The sequence below is a fragment of the Elaeis guineensis genome, chromosome 14, assembly GCF_000442705.2.
Source record: "Elaeis guineensis isolate ETL-2024a chromosome 14, EG11, whole genome shotgun sequence".
NCBI classification, from domain to species: Eukaryota; Viridiplantae; Streptophyta; class Magnoliopsida; order Arecales; family Arecaceae; genus Elaeis; species Elaeis guineensis.
The window spans coordinates 32,186,690-32,212,484 of NC_026006.2; the positions used below are offsets into that span (position 1 = coordinate 32,186,690).

The 25,795-nt window shown below is 35.4% G+C and overlaps 1 protein-coding gene across 3 annotated transcripts; it reads right to left on the bottom strand.

Annotated features, from left to right (window-relative positions):
• Positions 1-965: 965 nt before the first annotated feature.
• LOC105061351 (la-related protein 1A) lies at positions 966-25,581 on the bottom strand. Of its 3 annotated transcripts, none has more exons than XM_010945370.4 (14): positions 24,980-25,581; positions 17,681-18,263; positions 17,413-17,572; positions 16,372-16,462; positions 16,176-16,247; positions 15,353-15,996; positions 9,268-9,337; positions 4,213-4,317; positions 3,668-4,008; positions 3,419-3,562; positions 3,226-3,289; positions 2,535-2,680; positions 2,308-2,412; positions 966-1,479 (listed from the first exon to the last, which is right to left on the bottom strand). In XM_010945370.4, the coding sequence occupies exons 1-14, from the start codon at positions 25,319-25,321 to the stop codon at positions 1,266-1,268; spliced, it is 3,081 nt and encodes a 1,026-aa protein (XP_010943672.1). In that variant the 5' UTR covers positions 25,322-25,581; the 3' UTR covers positions 966-1,265. The 3 variants fall into 3 exon arrangements, with proteins under 3 accessions (XP_010943672.1, XP_010943673.1, XP_073104324.1); XM_073248223.1 differs by having other exon boundaries at positions 1,263-1,479; positions 2,287-2,412; positions 24,980-25,518; XM_010945371.4 differs by lacking the exons at positions 2,308-2,412; positions 2,535-2,680 and having other exon boundaries at positions 1,218-1,479; positions 24,980-25,518.
• Between the last annotated feature and the right edge of the window lie 214 nt (positions 25,582-25,795).

The following is a 25,795-nucleotide window of genomic DNA, read 5'->3' on the forward strand; positions in this document are numbered from 1 at the left end:
AAATCAATCCCAGACAATGATCTTAAGCTAAAATATAAAGATAATAAAATTCCTCAATTTAGCAAAAAAAATTCGTATATCAATATATCATTAATATATTATATTAATATTAAATATATAATATTATATTATATTTAATATTATATATTATATTTATGATATATATTATCTTATAATATTATTAATCATATTATTGTCATATTATGATTCAATGATAATTTTAAATTAGAATAAAAATATCTTATCTTACTTTATATTTATATAATAAAAATATTAATTCTATAATAACAATTAATATAGTTTTATAGGATTAATAATTTATAGAACTAATAAATATATTTTTAAAATTTTATTAATTATTAATATATTAATAAATATAATAATATTTTATTTATAATATATTATATATGATTAATAAAAATATTTTTATAAAATATATTATAAATAATTTTAATATTATATAATTAATAATCTTAAATTTTTATAAAATATCAAATAGATTACTCATGAATATCCAAAAAATTTTAACCACCGTTTAAACCACTAAATACTACCTATATGTTATTGCATCTTGCATTCACCTTTATCCGTATAAATTTTCATATTCTGACCAGTTTTCTTAAAAGATGGGTTCAATGTTTCTATTCAGATAAAATTAAGGTTTCTTTCAAGGCCTCAGGATTAAGGTTTCTTTCAAGGCCTCAGGAAAGAGGGCATCCCTCCTGTTGATACCGAATCCTATGGACTTAAAATGTCTTTACACAATTTTACATAAAACAAACTCAACGTGGCCTAAAACGACTATAGGACTTTCAGTTCGTTTCATTCAGCTGATTTGCTGCTGCTGCTCGTCTAGATTACCATTCCACAAACCTTGAACGCACTAAAACATCCATCCGGCAGAGGTACAGGAATTTACCGCCGCAATTTACTTAAGAGAAACAAAACAAACAAAACTAAGGTCATAAGTTTTAAAATAGCATGGCTAATTCCAAGCTCTCTTATTTGTCATTTCCACGATTCCAGATACAGTAATTATTTATATTCCTTTGCCTTATGTACAAATCCGGGATGGAGGGAAAAAAGAATTCCTGACCCAGCCACCTTGAACTACTGAAAGAGGACTCCAATATCTGCATAGATATGCCTACTCTGAATCCTCTTTAACCAAACCAAAACTTTCACGTTATCAACCACCCAAAATTCAAACTAATCTATGACTGATTGGTTTGTGCACAGAGGACACCCAGACCATGCAGCCATGACTAACAGTTGGTTGATCTATCTCTATCATTAGAACCACCATTTCTGCTGCTGCTGCAGCTGCTGCTGAACTCTTTCCCTGATGCCTTCTCCACTTTTTCCTTGGCCCTGAAATCTTCCAGCTTCAGATACTCTTCCCTAAGTAGCCTATCCAACTCTGGGTGTTTCTTTAGAGGCTCATTATGGTCCCGCATTGCTCGAAAATGGTGAAATGCCCTGCCATATGAACAAGGAAATGATAGCAATGAAAAAAATAAAATGACAAGGTAGCCATATTTTCTGTTCATACTATGACCCTAAATATAATTTTCTACAAAATTAATTTTCTGATGCAACCATGATGTATGCATCAAAACAATATTAAATAAAAAGCTCAATTTGCACATCTAATCACTTTATCATGAGTAGGAAGTAAAATAACAGGAAACAGATTATAAAGGAAGCCAATTGGGTGACTTTCGAATTCGATGAGTATTATTGGAAATTGGAATATAGTTCTGATGCTTATACTGGCGGTAGGCTAAATCCTTCCATCAGACCAGTAAATAGGGGCACAACTCCAAGTGGCTTCTCTGCACATAGCATCTGATGACAAAGTACTCAGTTCACTCTCCTGAGGATGCACAAGAAGATGAATATGCATGTACTACGCATATTGAAAATAGACCTCTATTTGAAATACAGTTTGAGGCCCCATAAATGAAGAGCCAGTAATTCCTGACCAAAAACTGAGTATATGATAATCTGTGCAGCAGTTTTGTATCAAAAAGCAATGCAGATTATCTAAGGCAGAGGATGGGGCTGCCTCGTGTCTTAGTCATGCATGGCACATCAGAACTAGGCCAAAGCTATGGATGAGTTTAGTTACCTCTCCAGTGTAAAAGGAAAGGTTTGCTTTTAAGATAGCATGGTTAACATGATACATTTGTTAAATTATAAAGGTTGACAATAACAAAGCAAAAATATGAAGAAATATTTAATTTATGAAAAAGGCTTAGAACAGGATCAAAGTTGTATAGGTACCATCCATGTGAGAAGTGTTACCAATATTTTTCAAGGCCATAGAGATTGCCTTTCTGGTAAAATTCAAGTGTAAGTTGTTCAAAGTCTTCATACAGATCCTCTTTAAAATGCTTCTCCAACCCATAACTGGAATAGTGAAAGTAATGAAGTTCAAAAAACCGTCAACTAATATATGTCCAAACAGAGCAGGAATCAAAATTCAATTTCAGCATCATTTTTCTATGATTTGACGCTTGCTAAAGGAATACCTGTAAAATCTAAAGAGACACTCTAGCCCATAATTGTATTTAGCAGCTGCATCTTCTAGTGCTAGCTTACGGAATTCGTTATACATTGATCGGTTGAACATGTCTCTCAGAAAATATGACCAAAACCGGTAAAGTGTGTTCATTTCCTGCCATATAAAAAACCAACCATGCTTCATGCAACACATACATATTTAGAGGGAATTCATACAACAACCTACATTAAGAATAGAGATGATGCACTTTGATAAAAAGCTAAACCATACTTCGTATTACCAACAATAGGAGACAAAATCTGTTGAAAATCTAAATTTTAGCTAATATCAATAGAACACTAATTCAAATTTACATAAAATAAAAGTCAATCCAATCCTGAACAAACATCAACAGGGGAAAGAACTAATATTGGTACGAGTAGAATAGTGGCAAGAAAACTGATTAAGAAATGCAAAAAATAAAAATCATTATTCACTCAGATTAAATATTATATCAAAAACAATTTTGTCAGGAACATTAAAGATAATAAAGTGACAAATACATGGTGTTATAAATAGATAATTTTACTGCACTGAGACAAAATATCCAAGTTATCATGAGAATCTGCAAATCTGTGAAACTAAAATATTCAATATGAAATAATTTTGAACTCTTAAGAAATAAGGTATCTGATAGGAATCCTTTATAGTTAGCCTACCTCACTGCAACCAATTCCTAATTTCTTACGGTCATTAAGGCAACGCTTATGGAACTTCAGGTACCTTCATCAAATAACAGAATCAGAAAACTTCATTTTGCAGCTTGAAAATAAAAAGTAACAAGGGAAAGTTTTGATGAGAGTTGAAACTATGAAAATAAATTTTGAAGTCAAAAAAAATCAAGTCATCTACTTTTGCTGTTTAAATCCGTTTTCTTCTAGAAGCTGATGGCTTGGATGCTGAAAAGGTGGGAAAGGTTTTGGCATTGATCCCACAGGTGGGCTGCTTCCAGAAAGAATACCATGAGGAGACCCACTCAATTTTGACAACATAAGGCTGCAAAAGTGAATTTAAAATATCAAGATAACAGATTAGGATTAAGATATAAAAGGACCAAAACAAGCTGTATTAATTCAACAGAAACAACTGGAAAGTACTCACCCATAATTTTCAGGTGGTGTTGACGCAAAGAAAAACCCAACTGAATTGCTTGGTGGGCTTTCTGAAACAATTCCATGGCGGCTACGGCCATTGCCATGACTCCTAAAATTACCAGGAAACAATCGTTGTTTATGTGAGGAATGTGACCTGCTAGTGGCTTTATTTTGCCGTCTTCGAGAATTGACATGTCCAGTCTCTTCCAGGCCATTATTTCCAGCAATGTTTGCATTCGCCTTCGAATTCAAAGATGGATTTCCAAGGCTGGAAGGTCTAAAATCCACATCTTTCATCTCCATTCCATAATTATTTATTCGATTATTAGACTGTTTGGCTTGCAACTCCTGCTAGCAACATGATTATTATAAGGATTGAAACTATTGGTACTCAGATGGTGATAGTAGTAGTATCTGAAAGATGTATTTATAAAATCAAAAAAATAAATAAATAAGACACATGCAACATCCCACCTATATGACATTATATTAATGCCAGGTGGACAAAGTCCAAAAGCACATACCCTTTTGTAGGTAACAAGAGGGAATTACCTGTTCATAAAAATAAAGTCCATCATTGATCGCAGTTGCAAGATCATTCGAGATAGGGTCTGATTCCCTTGAGCCAGCTCTTTCATCATTGTCTATCCCAATATCCTGTATCAAAGTTAGACAAAATGGATCCATACATCACTTCAGAGACATTAATACTCAACGACATGGAAGAATAGGAAACCTATCACTATTTATTAAAAACAACAAAGATTGAAATTTGCACATCATGTCAACCTACTAAAGGATTCTTTCCTTTTAAAAGAAGTTTGATAGAATAGAGTTGAACTGTGGATAAAAATTAGCCTGCTCCAGCATAAAAAATTGCAAGCAATGACACTAACCAACTATATAACCAGCAGCTGCTTTTAGGAAAGTGCAACACAAGCAAGTCCATATCAGATGAGCTGGAGCACTTGCAAAAAGTTGATTTATGGGAAATTGTTACTATCAAACAATCAATCCTGAAACAAAAGACTATGGAAAAGAATTACAACATTTTAAAAACAAAGTCATTAACCTCACATAACATATTTATAGATCCTAATGTCATTCATGCAAGCCAGCACTGACTATAATGTATCATGCCAGGGCTTTTTTTTCTGCTGTTTTTCAGGTCTGTGACTTATTGGCATACAGCAGCTGCATGCCTGTGCCATATTGCTTAATATGCTGAATCTCCAGTATATACCCATGTTTGCCAAGCACCGGCATGGCACAGTTGATCAAGTGCCAGTGCCAGGCCAGCATTGCAGAGGCATGCCATACTTTAATCCTTGATCTATATAATGATGAGTAGTCAAGCAAAAGAATTTGTTCCAATAGTAGCACAACAGTAGATCTCATATTTTATATTTGACCGCTTAGTGAATAATAAAACATTGACTTTAATATCACTTGATTGGTGGGGGAGTAGAAGAGGGTTGAGCCCCACCAATGGTCACAAAATAACTTGTGATGTTCAACAATTGGGTTAATCCTTTGATCAGCATCTCCTTTAATCTGATGGAAGATAGATTAACTGCTTCTAAGGTCAAGGATTCCCTCCAGCAAACCCCCAGATTTCATGGCCAACAACTTTCCTCCAAATGTCAATGAACCAAATGGAACAAACAGCCTTCAAAAGGAAGGTAAAGCAGGTTAAAATAGTTATCTCCGGTTCAAGGGCATTAACAGTATTAGTTCACTAGTTCGACCTCTTTCTAATTTATAACCAAATCTTTTGAGAATGATTTAACCGCTTGGTTCAAAGCCCAGAAAGGAACATCAACTAGAAGACACTTTCCACTCTTGTTCACTGGTGCTACCTCTTCTGATCATGGACAAAACCCAAAGAATGTTCTAGAGTTGTATTTGTTGCCTCTTGCACAGCAAATTAGTTGTGATGTGAACCTAGCATCAAATAGATACATGATCAAGTTGCTTAGTAACCTAACAACCATAATCCAATTACAAAAGCAGCTGATGTTTTCCACAGGTGTAAAGTCTCCAAGAAGGTTGAATTGGTTTTGGTTTATTGATTAGTTAAGCTTTTTTAGTTTTAGTTTGACATAGTTCTCAGAATTGTAACAATTAAAGTTGTGGTTTCCAGGATTTATGCACTTTAGCAATTTCATATAAGCTTTGATACACTACATGGTACGACTAACCAAACAAGTCTTAATTCATATAATAGACCCTCTATTAGCAATATTTCATATAAAAGTAATTTTTAGTACCTCCAACCTTTCAGGAGGCATGTTACTTCTGCAGATAATAGCTAATATGCTTTAATATCTGCTCCCTGAATTTCTTTTTACAATATTAGGTAAAAAAACATTAACATCCACACCAACAATGTGTCTGCCTACATGAACAGCCTAACTTGCAACTTAGGCAAATATAACATTTAGACCTATGTGGCTACAATTGACCATTTTACTATATGAGTTTGGATTGGATTTTAACCAACCTAAATAGACAGGACAGGACTTGAAGGTTATTGTTATGATGTGAATCAGATTTTCCAGAATTCAGCAACAAAAAAAAGAATCACAAGCAACCCATTCTATGAAATCAAGATGTGGATTACATTCAACATGGTCTGATTTCTCATTAACCATGTTTCAATTAGAGGTCAATAAAGCCAACCACCTTTCACCCAAAGGAGGAATTTAAGGGACAAACTTCCAACTTCTAATACTTGCATAAGTTCTTCTATGCCAAAATAATAAGGTGATTTATCATCTGAAATCCTCAAACAACTAGGACTGTAGTGGTCCAACCTGAGCACCTGATACAATCATTATAAAAGGAAAAAAACAAACAACTTTGAATACTAAAACCAGAACCAATAAGATCAGTGGATCAGGGTTGGACATGGCTAGATCCGAATGGATCACCTGATAAATTCAATCATAAGTCGCATGCATACCTCAATAGATATGTGATACAAATTAATAAGGTTTTCATTAATATAAAATTCTTTATGCTGATCTATTACAGATACTCTTTCCAGTTTAGACAATGTTTTTCTCGGAAAAAAAAAAAAAAGACTAATTCGACAATGTTAAGATAACTAGAACCTACAACTTGTATGATAGCTCATTATCATTAGTTTCCTACTAGGTGAAAACAACACAGATTTGTTAAGAAACTTCACAAATATGATTATTCTATTATTAAATTGATAACTCCAGTACTTTATGTCAATTGTAAAGCTTATTGGAGGAAAGATATCTTAAAAAACACCAATGGATCAAAACCAAATCCGCCCAATAAATAAAAGCCTAACCTAAATTTAGACCTGATTTTCACATCAGCTTAGATTTGATATTTGCTTGATCTAACCTGTTTAATCCTGCTAACAAAAAATATTTTTCGCCCTTCACAATTGTTATACATTAAAGAATATGGTAGTTATTCATAGGCTGTTGGTGTAGCATTTTTCTTGGATGACATCCTTATTTCTAATCAATTTATCTTTAAGAAGTGCAGATAATTGTTTTGGCTTTAAGCTTATAAGCATTTAGCAATACAATTTTCTTCTGTAGTAATTTGGCTCCATTTGAAGTATTTGATTAACGTCAAACAGATAGAAGACATATGCCATAAAAGGATAAAGTCATGTAGCAAAACAAGTAAAGCAAATGCCAGCCACCAACAAATGATTGAAGACATGAAGAGAGCACCAAAAATAGACGGGTAGGATACAATTCTGGAGCAGGTTCAATGCCCTTAAGTGAACCATTCCCTCTCAACTCTCATTCACATAGTTCCCTTTTATCAGTGAATCTTGAAACCTTTTAATGCAAGACAATATTTCTCTTGGAGGTGATATTGAAGCAATGACTTGGAGCTACTTAACAATTAATTAATCTATAATATATGAAAAACCATGCAAAACCAGATGCTTTAACACCACAGTCCAGTACTAAGAAATTACCAAGAAGTACCCACAAATTTTTCTTAGAGCACAATTAAAAGGCGAAAAAAATTGCAGGATCCTTTCTCAAACTCAGGGCCCCATCTCAGCACAAAATCTTTTTGCTGCAAAGAACTGTAATAACCTTCACTTTGACACTGTATTAGAAGAAAATCTAATAATACAAGTGACATGGTGATCACTGAAGATCAGCTGCTAAGACCTGAAGGACATAATGGCTACACGAATCATTTCAGGAAATACTTAGATTGCTATTCATGCTGACAAAGGGCTGAGATCATAAATTGGTACTGTAATATTGTAGGGCCTCACCCTGCTGCAAGGAACATACATGAAGCAAGGTGCAGCTGGAATTTCATCCAATGGCTCATATTTATCATTAATTTTTTCAGCTTTCTCATTTTGATTTTTCCGTATGGTCTTTTAAGATCAGTTTCAAAAGTTTCTTAGAGGTTGTACTGTTCACACATCATTGTAGCATGAACGCTAATCACGACAGTATTCTAAGTCGTGCTTGGTTAATTGGCTAGTCTAAAAGATTTTGATAGGATTTGTTTTCTGATGTAGTTGAATCCTAATTTGACTCTATAAAGCAGCAGGTCATCTGCTTTTTCCCTTTGAGACCGCTTTAATCATCCTAGATTATGTACATTGGTTTTCTGAGAAGGAAAAGAAGAATAGGCCAGGTCGGGCCAAGCCCTCTCTCTCTCACACACACACACTTCTATTGAACTATCTTTCTCTATCTGCTTTTTCCCTTTGATTCTATTTGTCTTTCTTATTCTCGCTGCTATTGATTCAGTAGTTTTTCAGCTCCACTTGACTTTACTTGTTATATTTAACATATCCTGCCAACCTGATTTAAGGTTTTTGGTCTACACAACAAGGGATTTGAGATGAAGACTAAAGTTTAATGTTGTTTTCTTAGAATTCTGCCACTATTATTCTTAAATTCTCTGCATTCCTGTTCTTGAATTCTGCATACTGCATTACTATTATCCGAATTTCTTTCTGATGTAAACATCAGACTTTTTCAGATTGGCATAAAATTTCTGTGTTAAGATTTTCTAGCAGCCATTAGGAACCTCTAACGATTACTGCATCTTATTTCAGCTTTTGTTAGGCAGCAGTCTTTAATTTTGACATGTTTTGCTCTGTTTCCTGAAACCTGACGGCAAGTTTAAAGTAGAACCTAAAGCTAGGTTTTGTTTGGTTCAGGTCCTTCCACGAATTTTAGGTCATCCTTGATTGGTCCTACACCAATAAAGCTTTCCACTCATCTACAATTTCTAATATCTCATTGGATAAATGATGGAATTTTAGGAAAACGTGACTTGATTTTTTCCATAAGAAGCCCAGGCATAAATAACCAGAAATAGATAAATAAATTATCAATTCAGAAAGAAGGAAATGGAGTAAAAAATATCAAGCTCCAGAGGGAGAAAAATGTAACTACAACCCTGCTTGATAATAATTAGCCTGTAATTATATATTATCTTATATGTATATACTAATGCACCCATCTTGAAAATATGTTTGATTTGTGTTATTAAAATAGAAGTCCATTAAACAAAAATAGTTAATAAATGGGGGGAAAGCAACAGAAGTCAAGAACAATCATATGATCTTACCTGGGTAACAATTATAAGTTTATGCACATCTTGGTCGTTAACATCAATCTCATCCTCCTCGTCATCAGCCCTGTTTAAAATACTATTATTTAGGAGAAGAAAAAGATTTTGCAAGTAATAAATATATTAACAAACTATAGCAGATTTTTACTAAAAGGACAAGTAGTCAGTGGAATCAAATGAAATAAGTTTTACAAGCATATATAGAAGGTTCCCCCATGTAGTTGTCATTACTACCACTAGCATTTAAAGATGATAAGCTTGTGGAAAATCCAAGCAGTTTGCACTAACAGTCTCCAAGAGCTCATGAAAAATGTCTTTGAAGTCTGGTGTCTCCAACTGGGAACAGTTGGATGCTGATTAACCAACTGCCAACCCCCTAATACTGAAAACTTGAAAAGACATCTAGCCAAGAATAAAGTTTTAAATGAAAAGGCCAAGCCAAACAGCTGTCCAGCAACCATATGATGGCACCAAATCTGAGTTTCCTTCCAGAGCATGTATCCATATGACATATATTTCCTTTATGATAGCCATCCACTTTAGTATTCAGCAACTTCAAGATGCACGTACTCTTCTCAACCAACAAACAACTTTTTATCATTGTATTTTTATCAAGGCCAATATGATATCAATGAATTATAACATTTACTAGTTTATCATCTTTCAAACTACATATCAAACATTTTATACGACCACCAGATATCATGTTTCATACATGTTGATTCCCAAGTCGTGCACCCAAATCCACTCCCCTAGACACTCTTGCTATGGCTAATCACCTGACGTTTGTTTTATGCAATACTAAAAAATAGATATTTTGGTGGCTTAGTAGCAGAAGATGGAGCTTTTCTTAATTTTTAAAGCTGTTGGCTTTCCTGCCAGATTAAATATTCTGTGGTGATCCCGGCAAAAGCAGGATTTCTTACATCCACAAGTACAGTGATTAGCTAGTGTGTCACTATAGCTGGCTTCCACAAATTCCCATGAGAATCTACACAAGCCTTCAGATAAAAAATCACATTATCAGTATCTATGAAATTAGTCTCTTGGAATATCACTAACATTACCATGATTCACAGATTACTCGTTTCGTAATATCACAGCACAGGTGCTAGGTATGAGCCTTAGCGAAATGTCTGAAGGACACGTCACAAACAGCAGCATTCATTGCAGATATATCCAAAAAAAGAGTGCTTTAAACCAAGAGAGTGTATCTTATCGACTGAAAGAGAAACAAAATAACTCAACTAAAATTAAACAATGAAAAAATTATGTAAAAAGGGGTTTACAGATGGATTGTCTCCTCTCTAGGTTTCCGGTCTCCATAGATTAAATGCATCTACCAGTATGTCCACCAACTTTCTATGTTCATTTATGATGCTTTCATCAGTTTTTTGCAAGTTGTGAAGGCCTTGAATATGGTGACCTCTTCCACATTTATGTTGCTAAATAGAATTGAACTTGCTTTGACCCCCAAAGAAATGGCAAAATGATGATGGTCAATATCAACAAAACAATTATTCAATTTGCTAATGACAGCCTCATCTTTAGTCAAGCTCCAGCTCAGATCAGATTGAACACCTCAATTTCTTTTTGGTTCTAAATTTTTCTATATTTGAGAATAAACTGTACTAGCCAAAGACCTTGCTATGTCAGAAAACAAACATATTCTAAGCCAAAAGTTTGGAAATCTCCCTATTACTCTCAACACTCTTGAACACTTGAGACCTAGGATTGCAAGCTAGACTTCAGTTCTGGCAAGCATTCTACATCACTTCATGTCTGCAATCTCTTTTCCTGCAGCATCTATTGCTGAAAGTGTGTAAACTAAGAAGTACTTGGAGGCAAGGAGCTGAGATTGGAAAAGGTTACCCTCCAGAACAACAGCAAATATCATGAGGATAAAGATCCAATGAACTGAAGGGTTCCTAACTAACGTGTAAGGTTCAAAAAGGCTTATGTAATGTTTGTACCATCTACACTAATCATGGATCTGGATGATTATGTACATAATACACACTAGGACAGGTGGAGAACCTATTCTTTTATCAGCTAGACTCAATTTAAGTGCTTTATAGTAAGACAAAGACAAGTCTTAAATAAATGAAAATGAAACTCAGACTTTGTAACAGTAGGAGAAACAATGACCATCTGCTTCTTCTTCTTCTTTTCTTTTGTTTTTTTTTTTTTTTTTTTTTTTGCTCAATCTATTTGATGCCACCTCCATGACCAAGCACTAGTAGTGAAACTACTTCTCACAGACAAGGAGCTATCATGTTCTTCAAATATCTCTCGGGACAAAATATAAATACTTTCTCATTGAGTAATGAAACATAAATATCTTACAATTCCATTATTACAAATTTAATTAGGAGTGTAAATGAACGAAGCTAAAGCGAGCTGGGTTCAGCTCAAGCTTGGCTCAACAATTATCTAGCTTAGCTCAACCTGGCTTGACCTTGAAGGAGCCACGACATCCATCTCAATCTTGAGTAGATCTGAAATAGCTCAAAATCAGGCCAAACAGCAAGAGAGCAACAGGAGGTGTAGATTTTACATGGAGGAGGCTGATGTGAACGAATCAACAAATATGGGGCTCATGTGGATTGAAAAGTAACTCAAGGTGTATGAGTCAAAGACAAAGAAAGCTGCAAAGATTCCAAATATGAGCAAATACCATCAAACACAGCAAAACTGAGGAGGATTCAATGTTAGAGATGGAAGTGGCAGCCATGATAAAATATGAGAGAGGGGGAAAGGAGAGGAGAGGAAAGGGGCCACTCAACATGCACAGTCGAGTTTAGGCTTGGGGCCAGCGAAGCCTGTTCCAAGCATCCTTAAAAGGCTAAAATCTTGTCTTAGCCATTAGATCGATATACAATAATTGAGGCAAACCTCTCATAAAAAATTTTATTGATGATCAACCAACAGTTCCTACCCAACTATGGTTATCTAGAACTTAAGCAAATTCACCATCTCTTCCAGGCCTTGTTTTCTCATTAATTGTTATTCAAAAGGAAAAGGTGGCAAGGAAAAATGAGATTGTTTATATATCAAGTTCTTACATTTTTTTAAAAAAAAAATCTTAATTTCTTAAGCAAGTGCATATGTGATTGACCAAGACCAAAAACCTAGATCATCTCATGAACTACCAATACAATACAAATCTTTGAACCCCAACGTCTCTAGTTTCGATATCACGGACTACGCCAATACCTAACTGGTACAATATTGTGTCAAAATATACTATACCAACACTGAGTACACAAAATGCAAACCGATTTGATATTGGTATAGCAGATTTTTGCTTTTTTTTATTTTTTCAATTTTTTTGTTTTTGAGAATCATTTTTAAGGTTTATGGATGTTTAAAAAGGTCTTGGAAAGGTAAGAGTGGAAAAGGAAGGAAAGAATACCTTTTGATTCCACTTAAAAAGATAAGAAAATGAGAACTCGTTCGGTTTGCAGGAAGAACTTTTCTTCTTAAGAAGTAACTTTCTAGAAAATAAGGATGGCAACAAAATCCAAAACCCGTGGATGCCCAACCCGACCCGACCCGATTGGATCGGGTAGTCAACGCGTTGACTGAGTTTGGGCCGGATTTGGGTAAAACCCAAATGCTTAAATTTGGATTCAGATCGGGACTTGATAGTTATGCACCCAACCTAATATCCGATCTGAACTCGGCCCGAACTATGTTAGTATTTTAAAATATATATATATATTATATTAAATATATTTTACCAATTACCACCTACCAATTACTAAACCCTAACTTATTCATTCCCCCTTTTCTCCCTTTCTTCATTCATTCCCCCTTTCTCCCTTTCCCTTATTCTCTTCAATCACCGTTACAAAGCACAAATGGCAAACCAAATCCTCCTCTCACCCACAGTCCCACACAGCCAGTCGGTCACACCCATACCACCATCCACCAACCGTCCTATCGTCCGTTCCTCTAGTCAGTAATGACACCGCCATCCGTTCGTCAGCTAGCCGTCAGTCCATCAGATGTGTTGGAACTAAGTGTTGTTGTTGAATGTCTTGTTTTGTTAAATTTGTACCGCATTTGAATTTTATTTTAATTGAATATAGAACTAAGTATTGTTTGACTAAGCATTGTTGAATTTTATTTGCTTAAGACAGTTTGAATTTTATTTTGATTAAACATAGGACTAAGCATTGTTGAACAAAGTGTGGTTGAATTTTATTTGTTTAAAGCGGATATGATTTATGGAATGGTAGTATGGCTTTAGAGTTGATAGAAATGAAAAAAAATGCTCAATATGACTCAATTGGATTCGCATCGGATAAATCCGAATTATCCGATACCTGACTGAGACTAGTTTGGGCAAAAAAAGCCCAATCCGGATAGTATTTGGACTAGGTTTGGGTAGTTTATTGAGTATTTGGATTTGAATTTGGATTTGGGTAGTTAGAAATCCATTCTGAACCCGGCCCAATGCCATCCCTACTAAAAAATTACTTCCTGAAAATACGATTTTAGCATATTTGATTGACCATAGGAAAGTGGTTTATTCCAAACTGGCATATGTTTGGTCGAGTATCCATTTTCCTAGAAAACTATGTAAAATACCTATTACATCCTTAATAGATATAAGACCATACCTTTTTGCTCCCAAATTTTGTATAAATAGTAATATTATATTTATATTAATATTAATATAATATTAATATATTACATCGTAATAATTTATTATGCTAACATAATGCTAATTATGTATTAATATTATATTAATATTTTTATATAATAAGTTTATTAATATAGATACAAAAATAATATTAAATATAATACTATATTAATATAAATACCAATACATTAATATAAATACTATATTAATATTAATAAAAAATTATATTAGTACAAATATTAACATAATATTAATATATTATAAATATTATAATATTTATATTACTATGAATATTATATTATATTAATATAGATATTAGAATTTCAATCATGGATCTTTAAAGGATATTTTTAAAAAGAAAAAAAGACCATCAATTCTCATCCCATGAAAAGTCCCAAAACCCACCTCCCCCATGGGTTTTCACTTCCCAACCAAACAAGGAGACTTCTCTACTTCCCAGGAATTGCCTTCCCCCACCCACTTCCCGTGAACCAAACGAACCGTCAAGAAAGAAAGCAAGAAGAAGAAGAAAAAAGAAAGAAAAGAAAGAAGGGACAAGAAAAAGAAAGCAAAAAAAGAAGGTAAAGAACAAAAGGAAGAAAAGGAAAGAAAAAGAAAGAAAAAGAAAAAGGGAAGAAAAAAAAGAAGGAAAGAAAGAAAGGGGGTAAAGAAGAAAGGAAAGAAGAAGAAAAAGGAAGGAATGGAAGGGAGAAAAAAAAGGAAAGAAAGGAAGAAAGAAAAGAAAGAAGAAGAAAAAGAAAAAAATAAAAGGAAAGGAGACAAAAAAAAAAGATATAAAGGAAGAAAAGAATGAAGGAAAACGAGAAGAAAAAAGAAGGAAAAAGAGAAGGAAAAAAAAAAAGAAAAGGAGAAACAAAAGGGTAAAAAACTGCTTAAAATCAAGTGAAGCCGAACCAACCTCATCCCATGCCAATTCGGGTCAGTAAGCTCCAAACCAGGCAGTTCAAGTTAGTCAACAATCCTTTTTAAACCCAGTGTTAAGGTTGATTATAATCCTATTCTTGTTAAATTTAGGATTTTTTTTTCTTAATCAGCAGAACAGGTATTCTCATGGATAATGCTAAGCATTGAGCTTTCTCAATTATAATTGGGTTGGCAGATAATAAAAATGACATTGAAGGAAAGGCTTGCATATGCCAAACATAGCCATCAAGAATGTGCTTGAGCAGACTAGGTATACAAAAGCAAAGCAGCATCAGACATTTAATAGATGCAATGATCTTGGAATATCACTGCAAATGAATCTTCATAAATCTTCAGATGTGCATCCTAATTATTTTGATATTTTCATGCAATCAGAAATTTCAGCAGGATTACAAGACGAGCACAGATTATTTTAAATTCAATGAACTTAGAACACAATAACCATATGGCTCAAAGACAACAAAGCACAAAGAATCATTTGAATACCTTTTGTTTGACGATAGATGGTTTTTTTGGCTTGTTGACTGCTCTAATTCCAGCTCTTCATCAAGCATGAATGTGTTTTGTTCCCCAGCAAAGCTAGGAGACTCGTTATTCACAAAACCATTAAAGGAACCTCGACTTGAGGTGTCAGGTCTCATATTTGACCTTGTGTTTACTTTCTGAAGTTCAGGATTGTGACTACTGGAAGGATCAGAGACACCACAGGAAAGATAGGTTTTCTTCTGTGAACCTTCAGATCTGACAGAAATGCTGCTGACATAATCCTTGTCTAACAGACAGCTACAGTCACAAGGCTCTCCTTGTTTAGGTTCCAAAAATGGTCCAGATGCTAATTCTTTGCTCCTTTCATTGCTATCTCCTTGCTCCATGTTACATTCTGTAGTATTCTTAACTTCTGCTTTAGAATCATCATTGGATGTGGGCAAAGACTCATCTCTATCTTTACATGTAGTTTGACCAGCATTACTCTCATGAGAGATGCCACCATTATTACTTCCACTAGTGTCATTTTTTTCCATGCCGACAGGAGATTGGCCTTCTGTAGACTGAGATTTTGTTGAAACTGCCTGCAGAGCTGATGCTGGAATCCACTTTGACCAGTCATTTCGCCTTCTTATCTTGTCATCCTACGAATTAATATGTAAAAAAGAAAATATACATGACAATCTAATAGAATTGCAAAAAACATTTTGAACATGAGACAAGCACAAATATATAAATACACACACACACACATATATATATATATATGCACAAACACACACACCCGAATAGTACATTTGCCAAGCTTGAAAGAGATGATAACCTGAACTTCTATCAACTCGGAGCTCTGCAGAGCATCCAGAATCAAGGATATGTTTGTAGTCATTTTTTTAACCTGTAAAATCAAAAAAAGAAATCATCAAAAAGGTAATACTTTTGTTCAACCAATATTAAATGAATATTTATAATAAATGAATTATTCCATTCCGAAAAATAATTAGCATCAAGGTAAAGCATACCCTATTAAAGTCTGCAATTTTATATATAGAAACCCATCCCTGTTCATCCAGTAATGATATCAAGTATGGGTCCTTCTGCAAATTCTCATTACTGCAATAAGGATAATGACTGTTATAGATAAAACAGTGAATTTAGGAAATATACGTATGCATCTATGTATGTCACATATATACATATATATAGACATGTACATATGCATATACAGGTATGTACACATATATACACATACATATAAACACATATATGTATATGTGTACATATAGACAGGCATGTACATATACATTGCAAATATGCGCGCGCGCGTGTACATTGCAAATATGCGCGCGCACACATACACACATATATACACACACACACATACGCGCGCGCGCACACACATACATATATACACACGCGCGCACACACACACACATATATATATGCATATATATATAAACACAAATGCACATATATACATCATGCATACATATCTATATATGCATATAAATAGAGACATTATGCGTTCATAACTTCATATACTTATGTACATATATAGATATACATAGATATATATACATATATATATATACATATATATATATATATATATATATGTGTGTGTGTGTGTGTGTGTGTGTGTGTATGTGTATGTGTATATATATACATACATGTGTGTGTGTGTGTACAAAAACATATATGTATTCACATTAATATAAACATATATTACAAAAGCATATTGGTTCAAGACACTGTGGCCTTCCATTTAGAACAAAAATAATGTCCCATATTCGACCGAATAAATCACTTTCAAAATGAAATCACGAACATAGTTCGTTCTAATTGATGATACCAGACTTCTTGCATGAATTCAAGGTTACGTATATGCTAAATAACCAACTGAAATATGGACCCAGACCAATGTTGTGCATGCTGGTGAATTAGATAACCCAGAATTGCAAAAAGAATATGTTGGCTCCCTGCAATGCCTGTGCATGAAACTACAACGGCTAGCTGTGTCTTGGCTTAAAGAATAAATGCAGCATAAATTAAAAATGACCTACCTGAAATAGTATTCAATCTGTTTTACTATGCTAGCCCGCAAGGCTAGTGCCTCTGGTGTCGGAATAGGATATGGAGGAGGCGGAGGATGTGAAACAAAATGAGGACCCCTCATCATTTCCAGAGGAGCAGCAGAAACATAATACATGGGAGGAGCAGGACCTGCATTTTGAGCATTACTAATTCATAAGGGAGAACTGGAGAGAGGTTACAAGAATTGATAAATTCAAAGTCAAATGGAATCCATAACACTTGAGTTAAAGACATAACCAGGATAACCAGGTCCATTAATGAACCCTGGAGCTGGACCACAAAATTGAGGAACTGGCCTGATGAAAGCCCTGGGACCAATACCATGTGGCATATTCATGTTGTCTCTTGGATTCAAAGGCCGTTGATTGCGCCATGTCTGGTTGAAATGGCTACCATGTTCATGACCATTAGCTGGTCTGCTGCCAAAATTGCTGGCATTGGGGCGCCAAGCATTTGGATCTCCTCGGGTTGGTGGATGGAAATTTTTATTACCATCATTTCCTCCAGCATGACCAGTTGGAACAAAGGCCGGCAAGGGAGTTTCACATCCAGACTTTACAATATGTGGTTCACCATTAGGATATGGTGCAGGGCGAGGCTGATAGGCATACTGAGGAACCATCAGAGGTGGAGGTGGTAAAACAGGGTATAACACCGGTTGACCTGGTTGTTGGTGGTATGGCAGGGGTACAGGAAATGGTGGCACACCATTTGCAGGAGCATTACGCTTTGGACCATGTTTATGAGGGTGCAGCGGATGATGCCTATTGGAAGGATTGCTGCTTCCATATCCCTCAGATTTACGCGTTCCAGTTGATCCCTGAAAAAGAACAAAAAAGGAACAGCTCCATAAACATTGTGGATTATGATTTCTAGTAAAGAAAAAGTAACTACCACACATGAAACATGTAAGCTGTGGTTGAAGCAACAAGCATACATGAAGCTAAAGAAAACACAGTAAGTTTTCCTTAGCATTGTGGCAATAATTAAAACATACCCAGTAAAATGATCTTCATTACACAGCCAGTTTCAATAATTCATGGTCGAGGTGGTTCTTAAACTCCTCCAAAATCAATCCTTATGTTCTCTCTGACTATGGAGATATTCACCAGCACAATTAATGTTCTATTCCTTAGTCAATTAACCATATCTGAGTCCACTATCAGATCAAACCTTAGGAACTGTTAACTCATAGTTACCCTATCTTCGTCTTGCACGGTGGGTCATTTAGATTTTCTCCAGAAAAGTAGGACAGATTTTAGATGGTTATAATCTTATTTCGTGGTTTGGTAGTTTTAAAAAAAGAGAGAAAGAACAAAGATAACTTTGATTAAAAAATTGATGATAATTGTCATGAAAGTGCCAGAAGATGAGGAAAAAAAAGAAAAATTAATGTAGAAAAAGGAAACCTAAAATTGAAAATAGTTATTTTGATCCAACAAAAAATCCAGATTACAACAATATTTAGGTCTAATACCAACTGTGCAATTTGAACACTAGTATAAACAACCAAGTAAAGCCATGTAGATTGTCTCAATATCATATAATCATAAGATTTCAGCATTGTAAACATTATCAACCAGATACAAGATCTAAATTTGTGGTTTTAGAATATTCATCGAGAAACAATGCTTCAGTCAGCATCCTTCAGCAACTTAGCAGTTGCAGCATATACAAAAAATCCTTGCATCAAAATTATCAAGCAAAACCATCCTACCCATACCAACAAAAACAGGAGCAGCAAGAATAGAGAAACAGAAACAGAACCAGATGAACATGCAGGAGCGATTCTTCATTTTACAAAATAATTTTCATTGAATGTTTTTAGACATAGGCTACTTCAACACTTTCATCAATGCTGTTAAGTCTAGGAAACTGGAAATAGGTGTAATCCTAGAAGTCTACTAGAGGATATGATTACAGCTATGACTTTTAAAAGGGAATGACCTGGATTATCTTATAGATGTTTACAAGAAAACGTGATTTGACATGTATGCATACGTGTATTTAGAAAGTGTTAAATGTACACTAGAGGTTTCTTGACAGAGTTAGCAGGCACTCAACTTGCTTAGGTGCCCCATTAACCAAATTGGCCAAGGCATGGCATATAAGGGTACAAAACAACAAGAACAACAAGAATGAAGAAGCTTAGGTTTGTGCGCAGGTTGGGTCAGGTTGGATTCTCGTCAGGTAAAATTTTAGTAGATTCGGACCTGGCCCCAAAAAATTACATGGATCTATCTTTGGATTCACACCCAACCCATAGGTAGGCATACAGGTTAACATCAGGTCTATGCAGGGCCCAGGCCAGGTAAAGATCTGCATATCATGTGACAACCCTGGACCATCATTGGAAGTTTAAAAATACAAAATTAATAGCTTGGCCATTATCTAGCATTTGAATGACAGGTTGGCATCACCTTTCCGCAGCGAACTATACATGCTCAACCAAATTTATATTCCACAAAGCTCATCGTCCCCAATCAAATACTTGCCAACATTAATTCTTCTTGGTAGCTTACATACTACAATGAAACTTAGATCTGGCAGTCAACTTCCAATTATCTCGACTCTGAAGATCACCACAAAAGAATGTCCTTAACTTAAAAACAAGCATATTACAACATGAGAATGTTGTACAAATGTTAGGTTTCAATATGAATCATGCACAATCAAGGTTGACCTGAATAAAATGCAATCTGACGCTACAATTTTTCTTTACAATTGCAGATTCACAATAAAAATTGACATAACATGAGAAGCGCATCTGAGGTATGGCCAAGCAACATGTTTACAAAAAGGGAAATAGGAAGCCTAAAGGCAGGAGAAGCTTGGCAATTGGATTGTCTAAGTTATTTGAGCACTTTCTCTACAATCTATTTTCTGTCAACAGTGGCTTTCTTTCTACACGTCTTCTCTTTATTTATTACTTAACTACTCTCCTTGCTTCTCATCATCAGTCACAGTACCAATGATAATATGATAGATATCCTTTCATGCTGGTATCACCATCATACTTCTCAAAAAAATTTATCAACACATTTCCTTATTCTTCTCAATGAAAAAAAAAATCATTAACAGAATCCATGTGAGAGTCTTACAAGTCAAGATTCCGCAATATCCTACAAAGGCAAGATTACCCTTTGTCATCTAAAGAGAGAGTTAAAACTATCGAGAATTATAAGAGAGATTGGGAATATTGAAGATTTTTGAAGGTATAAAATCAGAGATATCCAACAAAATTCCCAATATGGTTTGTAGAAAATTGGTGAACAACTTTTATTATGGATTTATACCCTTTGAAATATACCTTATTGTGCATTTACTCCTCAAAATTTATTATTTGCATGGTGGTAACTTGAAATCATTTTTTGCAAAATTTAAGAGCATTCAGACTCATCTCCAATTACACATGACGAATGTGGGAAATTGTATCTCTTCCTCAGACATAATTTTATCCAGTAAATAAATTATGGACCTATGCACAATCACAATGTCATGCATGAAATGGATAATATATCACTTCAATGCTCACCAATAAAAAGCATCAGTCAATAAGAATCATTTCCCATAAGCATAACCAAAAAAAACTTTATTCATCATCAGGTATCATTTGTAACTACCCGATTTCAACATCAATCACTATTCAAGTCCAATTCTAAAATACAAAGTGCCTTCTTGATGCATAAAATACCTGAACAGGATGCGACTAAAATCTGGGATAAGGCTAGGCCTATAGGTTGCTGCAAATTTCGGCTCAGTTGTGACTTTTAAATAAAACTGAAAAGAGGTTGAGACCTCAATGCAAAAAAAAAAAAACAGAGGAGGAGATGAACCTAAGGAAGATGGATTTAAGCTCAAATGAGGGAATTAAATGGTTTTAAGATGTTTAGAAGTGAAATACTAGCTTACTATCCTTTAGCTTAAGATCTAAATTTCTAAGACAAGTGAACAAGCAAGACTAATTTTCTAAGAGAAAGAAGGAAAAGAGAACTATATATGGAAGTTGAGTTCAAAGTGAACATATCATCATTTACAAAGAAAGGGTGCAGGTATCAGGTTTTAAGATTTGAATGGATGATTGACACTTATAAGGATCTGGGTCAAAGACAAAAGTTAGTATAGGGTTTAAAGGATCGAAGTTAAGGTCAGTGAGACATATTTTGATCCAGAAATCAAGAAATAGGAAGTCAGAGAAGAAAGAAGTGGTAAGAAACAGATAATACTGCAGCATCTCACTACCAAGAAGCTCACATTTAAGTACTAACTACTCGCACCTCCGTCCCTCAAATCAAAGGGCAACAAAAACAAAAAGAATAAATTTTTCAGATTCTTTCCTCTCATTCATCACTGGCTACTAAATGAAATGAAAAATCATGTCCTACTTATGAACTTATAAGGCTGGTAAAAGAAGAAAAGAAAATACAAACTAAAGATATTATAGGACCCTAACTACTTAAGGGTGAAGGATGACTATTAGAATTTATCAGGGCCAAGCTGCTAGTCATCCCCCAAATGTAGCCAGCCCTCAATACTGTCTTACTAATGTTTCTCACAAGCAAAAGAATACTCAAAAGGGAGATAGATGCTTAAGCTTTGTTCACAGCCCTCTCATTCATCCTTCATTGGCTACAGAATATACCTCTCGCTCGGACTCCTTTCAGATAGGGATCCTCTACCACCTGCTTCATTTAAACTTTTCCTCGATTCATTTCCAAATGAGGACTCATCTTCTCATGTTTCTTCTCAACATTCATCTCTTTGACCACTTAAAGTAGGAAAAGCCCATTTGCTGGCCAGCGATACATGCCAGCCATGTTGTCAGGATCAGGTTATATCATAAATCACAAAAGGAGTTGGACCAGATCACGGATTGCATAGTCCACTTTGACTCCTTTATACAAAATTAAAAAAAAAAATAAAAATAAACCAATATCTAAAGCAAGAAATATGGAAATTTCATATGAAGTAAGCAATCATCATTTAAGGACATGACCCACAAACACTAAGCTTAGTTATATGATGCAATTTCTGTCACCATATAAGTCAATAGGATCTCTTAATTGGACTCGGGAAAAAAATAGAGCATTTAGAGACGGGCTTTATCAGATTTACAAGATTTCCCCATATCTTTGGCTCTTGACGAACAAAGTTCTTTCTTTCCTCCTCATCCAATAGTTGAACTTTGTACAACATCCTAACATGCATATCTTGTCTTTACAAAAAATTGCATCCTAATCTTGGTATAACCAGAAAAGCATGTCTTACTCCTGCAAATGCATCAACTCATTGTTGTTTGGTACAAGCTTGTAGAAGAAAAGAAACCATGGCCTTAAGAAAAGGTTGTGAATATCAAGATTTACCATACAGATCAGTATTGGTGCATACCGATTGTACTATACCATACCAGTGCCAGACTGGAATGTGGTACAAAAGGCGTACCGAAAATCAATATACTGAGCCAGGCCTCCTATCAAGAGTACTAACACGGTTACATGATGGTACTGGTATAGCATCCAATACTGAGATGGCGAACCTTCGCAAATATATTTAGGCCTTACTCCTCCCAGGACAACTAAATTTCTTTTTCTTTGCTTTTGAGAGCTGAAATCGCTCGAAAGATTGCTAATGTTATGATTAGAAAGGTTATGAATGATTATTTGGTCATTCTAAAAGTCAAAGACATTAAATGGTTTATAAAAAGATGGGTGTCCTAATTGCTTCAGTATGTGGCAAGATGATCCAGATTTGGATCTTACAAATCAAGTGATCATATGATCCACTACTGGATCTTATGATCCAAGTCTGAATCTGCAATCTAAATCCATCCTGGTCAGGGATCTGAACAGAATTCTCAGTGTCATTTGCATCTGATATCTAGGATCCAATTGTGGATTGTAAGAAACTGATAATAGTGCATGCAACTCCTAAATAAAAGCACATGCCCTTTCAATAGTCATACTATGAGGATTCTCAAATATGGAGCACTAGGAACTGGAGCCTCCTTTCATTCTCACAATAAGTATCCCAGACATAATATGAAACTCATAGTCAATTATCAATTGAAGGGAATGAACTCTTCCTTTCTACCCTCTGCTCTTACAATGCTACTTATCATTTCTTATTCCTATAATTCTTCATCAGTCTTCACTGTTTCTTGTAAACCTTCAGCCTATAATTGAAACCATCTTGACAGCAATCAAGAACTCTATAACATGTGTTTCGGTTTTTCAGATGCCCAAACCATTTGAGGCAAATTTTCTCACCTTTATCATATAAACTTCTACCAGGCATCCAGTTACTAAATTTATCCCTCTTAGTTTTACTAGACAGTTTGACATCGAAATCCTACATATGCTTGTATTTAGTTTGAGGGTGTTTTGATTGAATAATTGCCCTAGAAAAATTCCAAATATTTTCCACTGTATACACTATTCTTGCCACTCTTAACCTTTCACTCACTCATTTCTAACTGTTATTAGGTGTTCATCTCACCATCTGATTTCTAATGCACCATAATTTGTTTATATATCTTCTGCCATATCACATTCTTCCCCACAAAAATTTAATAATACAATGCTACAAAATAGATCAGCAATCAACTTCATAACCTTGCAATGTTAAATCTGAATATTCGCACTCCTGTATCTACAATATTTTCTTTTTGTTATCAACTATGGAGTTGACTTGCATGTTCCTACTTACATGCCTTTATAATGAAGTCACAAGCCAATGTCTCCAAAAGTTCCTCCACCACATTCCCAATCACCAAACCCTCAATGACTATTATATGGTCCACTGCTCCATGCTAACAGCAAAAATTCCCCAGCTTAGTCATTATCAATAATTAACAAACATAATCCTTTAAATAAACTGCAAAAATTTCCAGGTTTACAGTTTGGGGTAGTGCAACTAACTGAATAGCAAATTCACAACTCAATAATGGATGTGACAACAAAAGTATACAAATCCCACCTTCAGATTCACAAAAATCTAACTTCACAAGTATAAAATTACGTATCAAGAGTTCCGATAAATTTATCACTATAGTAGTACGTTCAAAAAGATGAATACAAATCTGGACAAAAGAATGAAGTTTATCAATTTTGTACTCCGACTGCATTTAGAGCTGATAACACTTTAACAAAGAATTAAAGGAAAAGGATTTCCTTTATTGGGAAATTAAAAGTTAGGTAGGCTTAGAACTATGCTTTCAACAGTATATTACGTGAAACAAGAATCTGCATAAAAAATTGAACATAAACAGCAGTTAGTGATTAGAATCCTGAATATAAGACTCGTTTTTATTTAATATATAGTTATTTAATCCCCTTTCCTTTTGTCCTTCCATTTCATCTTATTCCAGAATCCTCGTTAACCTTTTCTTTCACAATGAAGCAGATTGAGATTCCATCAAAACCAGAGTCCAGACGATAAAGCCGTCAGGATACTACCCAAAATTGATTATTTTAAACTGATGATAACCAAAGCTGAGATCCATTCCACCACGTCAAGAACGAGTACTTGAAATCTGACCTGAAACGGAAGAGGTGGTGGCGGGGACGGCCCGTTTGTCGGAACCAAGCCCACATTCCCCGCCGCGGGCGCAGCCGCCGCCGCCGCCATAGCTGGCAGAGCGGGCCTCGTACCAGTGGCATTAGAGCCACCCTTCGCCCTGGCGTCCGTAAGCGCCGGCCACGAGTCCGGGCCATCGTCCCTCTTACCCTTCGCCGGTGTCGCGGGCCGCGCCGCCGGCACTCTCCACGGCGACTTCGCTGTCGCGCCATCTTCCGCCACGATCTCGGGAGCCCCGCTCTCCGGGGCCTCAACGGGATCACCGCCGCCGGCGGCTGCCGGCGCCACGGTGTCGGTCTCCATCGACAGGGGTGGGTTGGGGGAAATCTAGCGTGCAAGGGACCGTACCGCACGAACGAGGTCTCGCATCTAGGGTCTAGATTCTCGCCGATCTCCGCGGGTTCGGTGTCTCACTCCCATCTCCGCCGTGTAAGGGAACGCCAGCCTAGGGTTTTTGGAGGAGGGAAGGCGGGCCTAGGGTTTTTGGAAGCAGGAGTGTGACAGCTTGGCAAGTGGTAAAGGGAATGAAAACCCGGTCGGGATTTTATGTGTGCGAGAGAAGCGTTCTTCCTTTGTTTGTGTCAACACGGCAAGGCATACACAGAGAGCTTTTACGTCTGAACCGGTTAGGTGTTTTTCTTTTTTTTCTTAACTTTATCTGGAATATTAAAAATATTTTTAAAAAAAATTAATTGTGTCATTTTCATTCATTAAGGCTGAAAATAGATACTTGTTAATGGCACTTTCCATACGGACTAAAGTCCGATTTAAGAGTCT

Excerpts from the sequence above, each read along its gene's own strand:
- LOC105061351 (XM_010945370.4), bottom strand. The coding sequence starts at position 25,321 with ATGGAGACCGACACCGTGGCGCCGGCAGCCGCCGGCGGCGGTGATCCC. Across the intron at positions 15,997-16,175 it reads CCGAGTTGATAGAAGTTCAG|GATGACAAGATAAGAAGGCG; the intron begins GTTATCATCTCT and ends ATTAATTCGTAG. Across the intron at positions 3,563-3,667 it reads ACACCACCTGAAAATTATGG|CCTTATGTTGTCAAAATTGA; the intron begins GTGAGTACTTTC and ends TCACTTTTGCAG.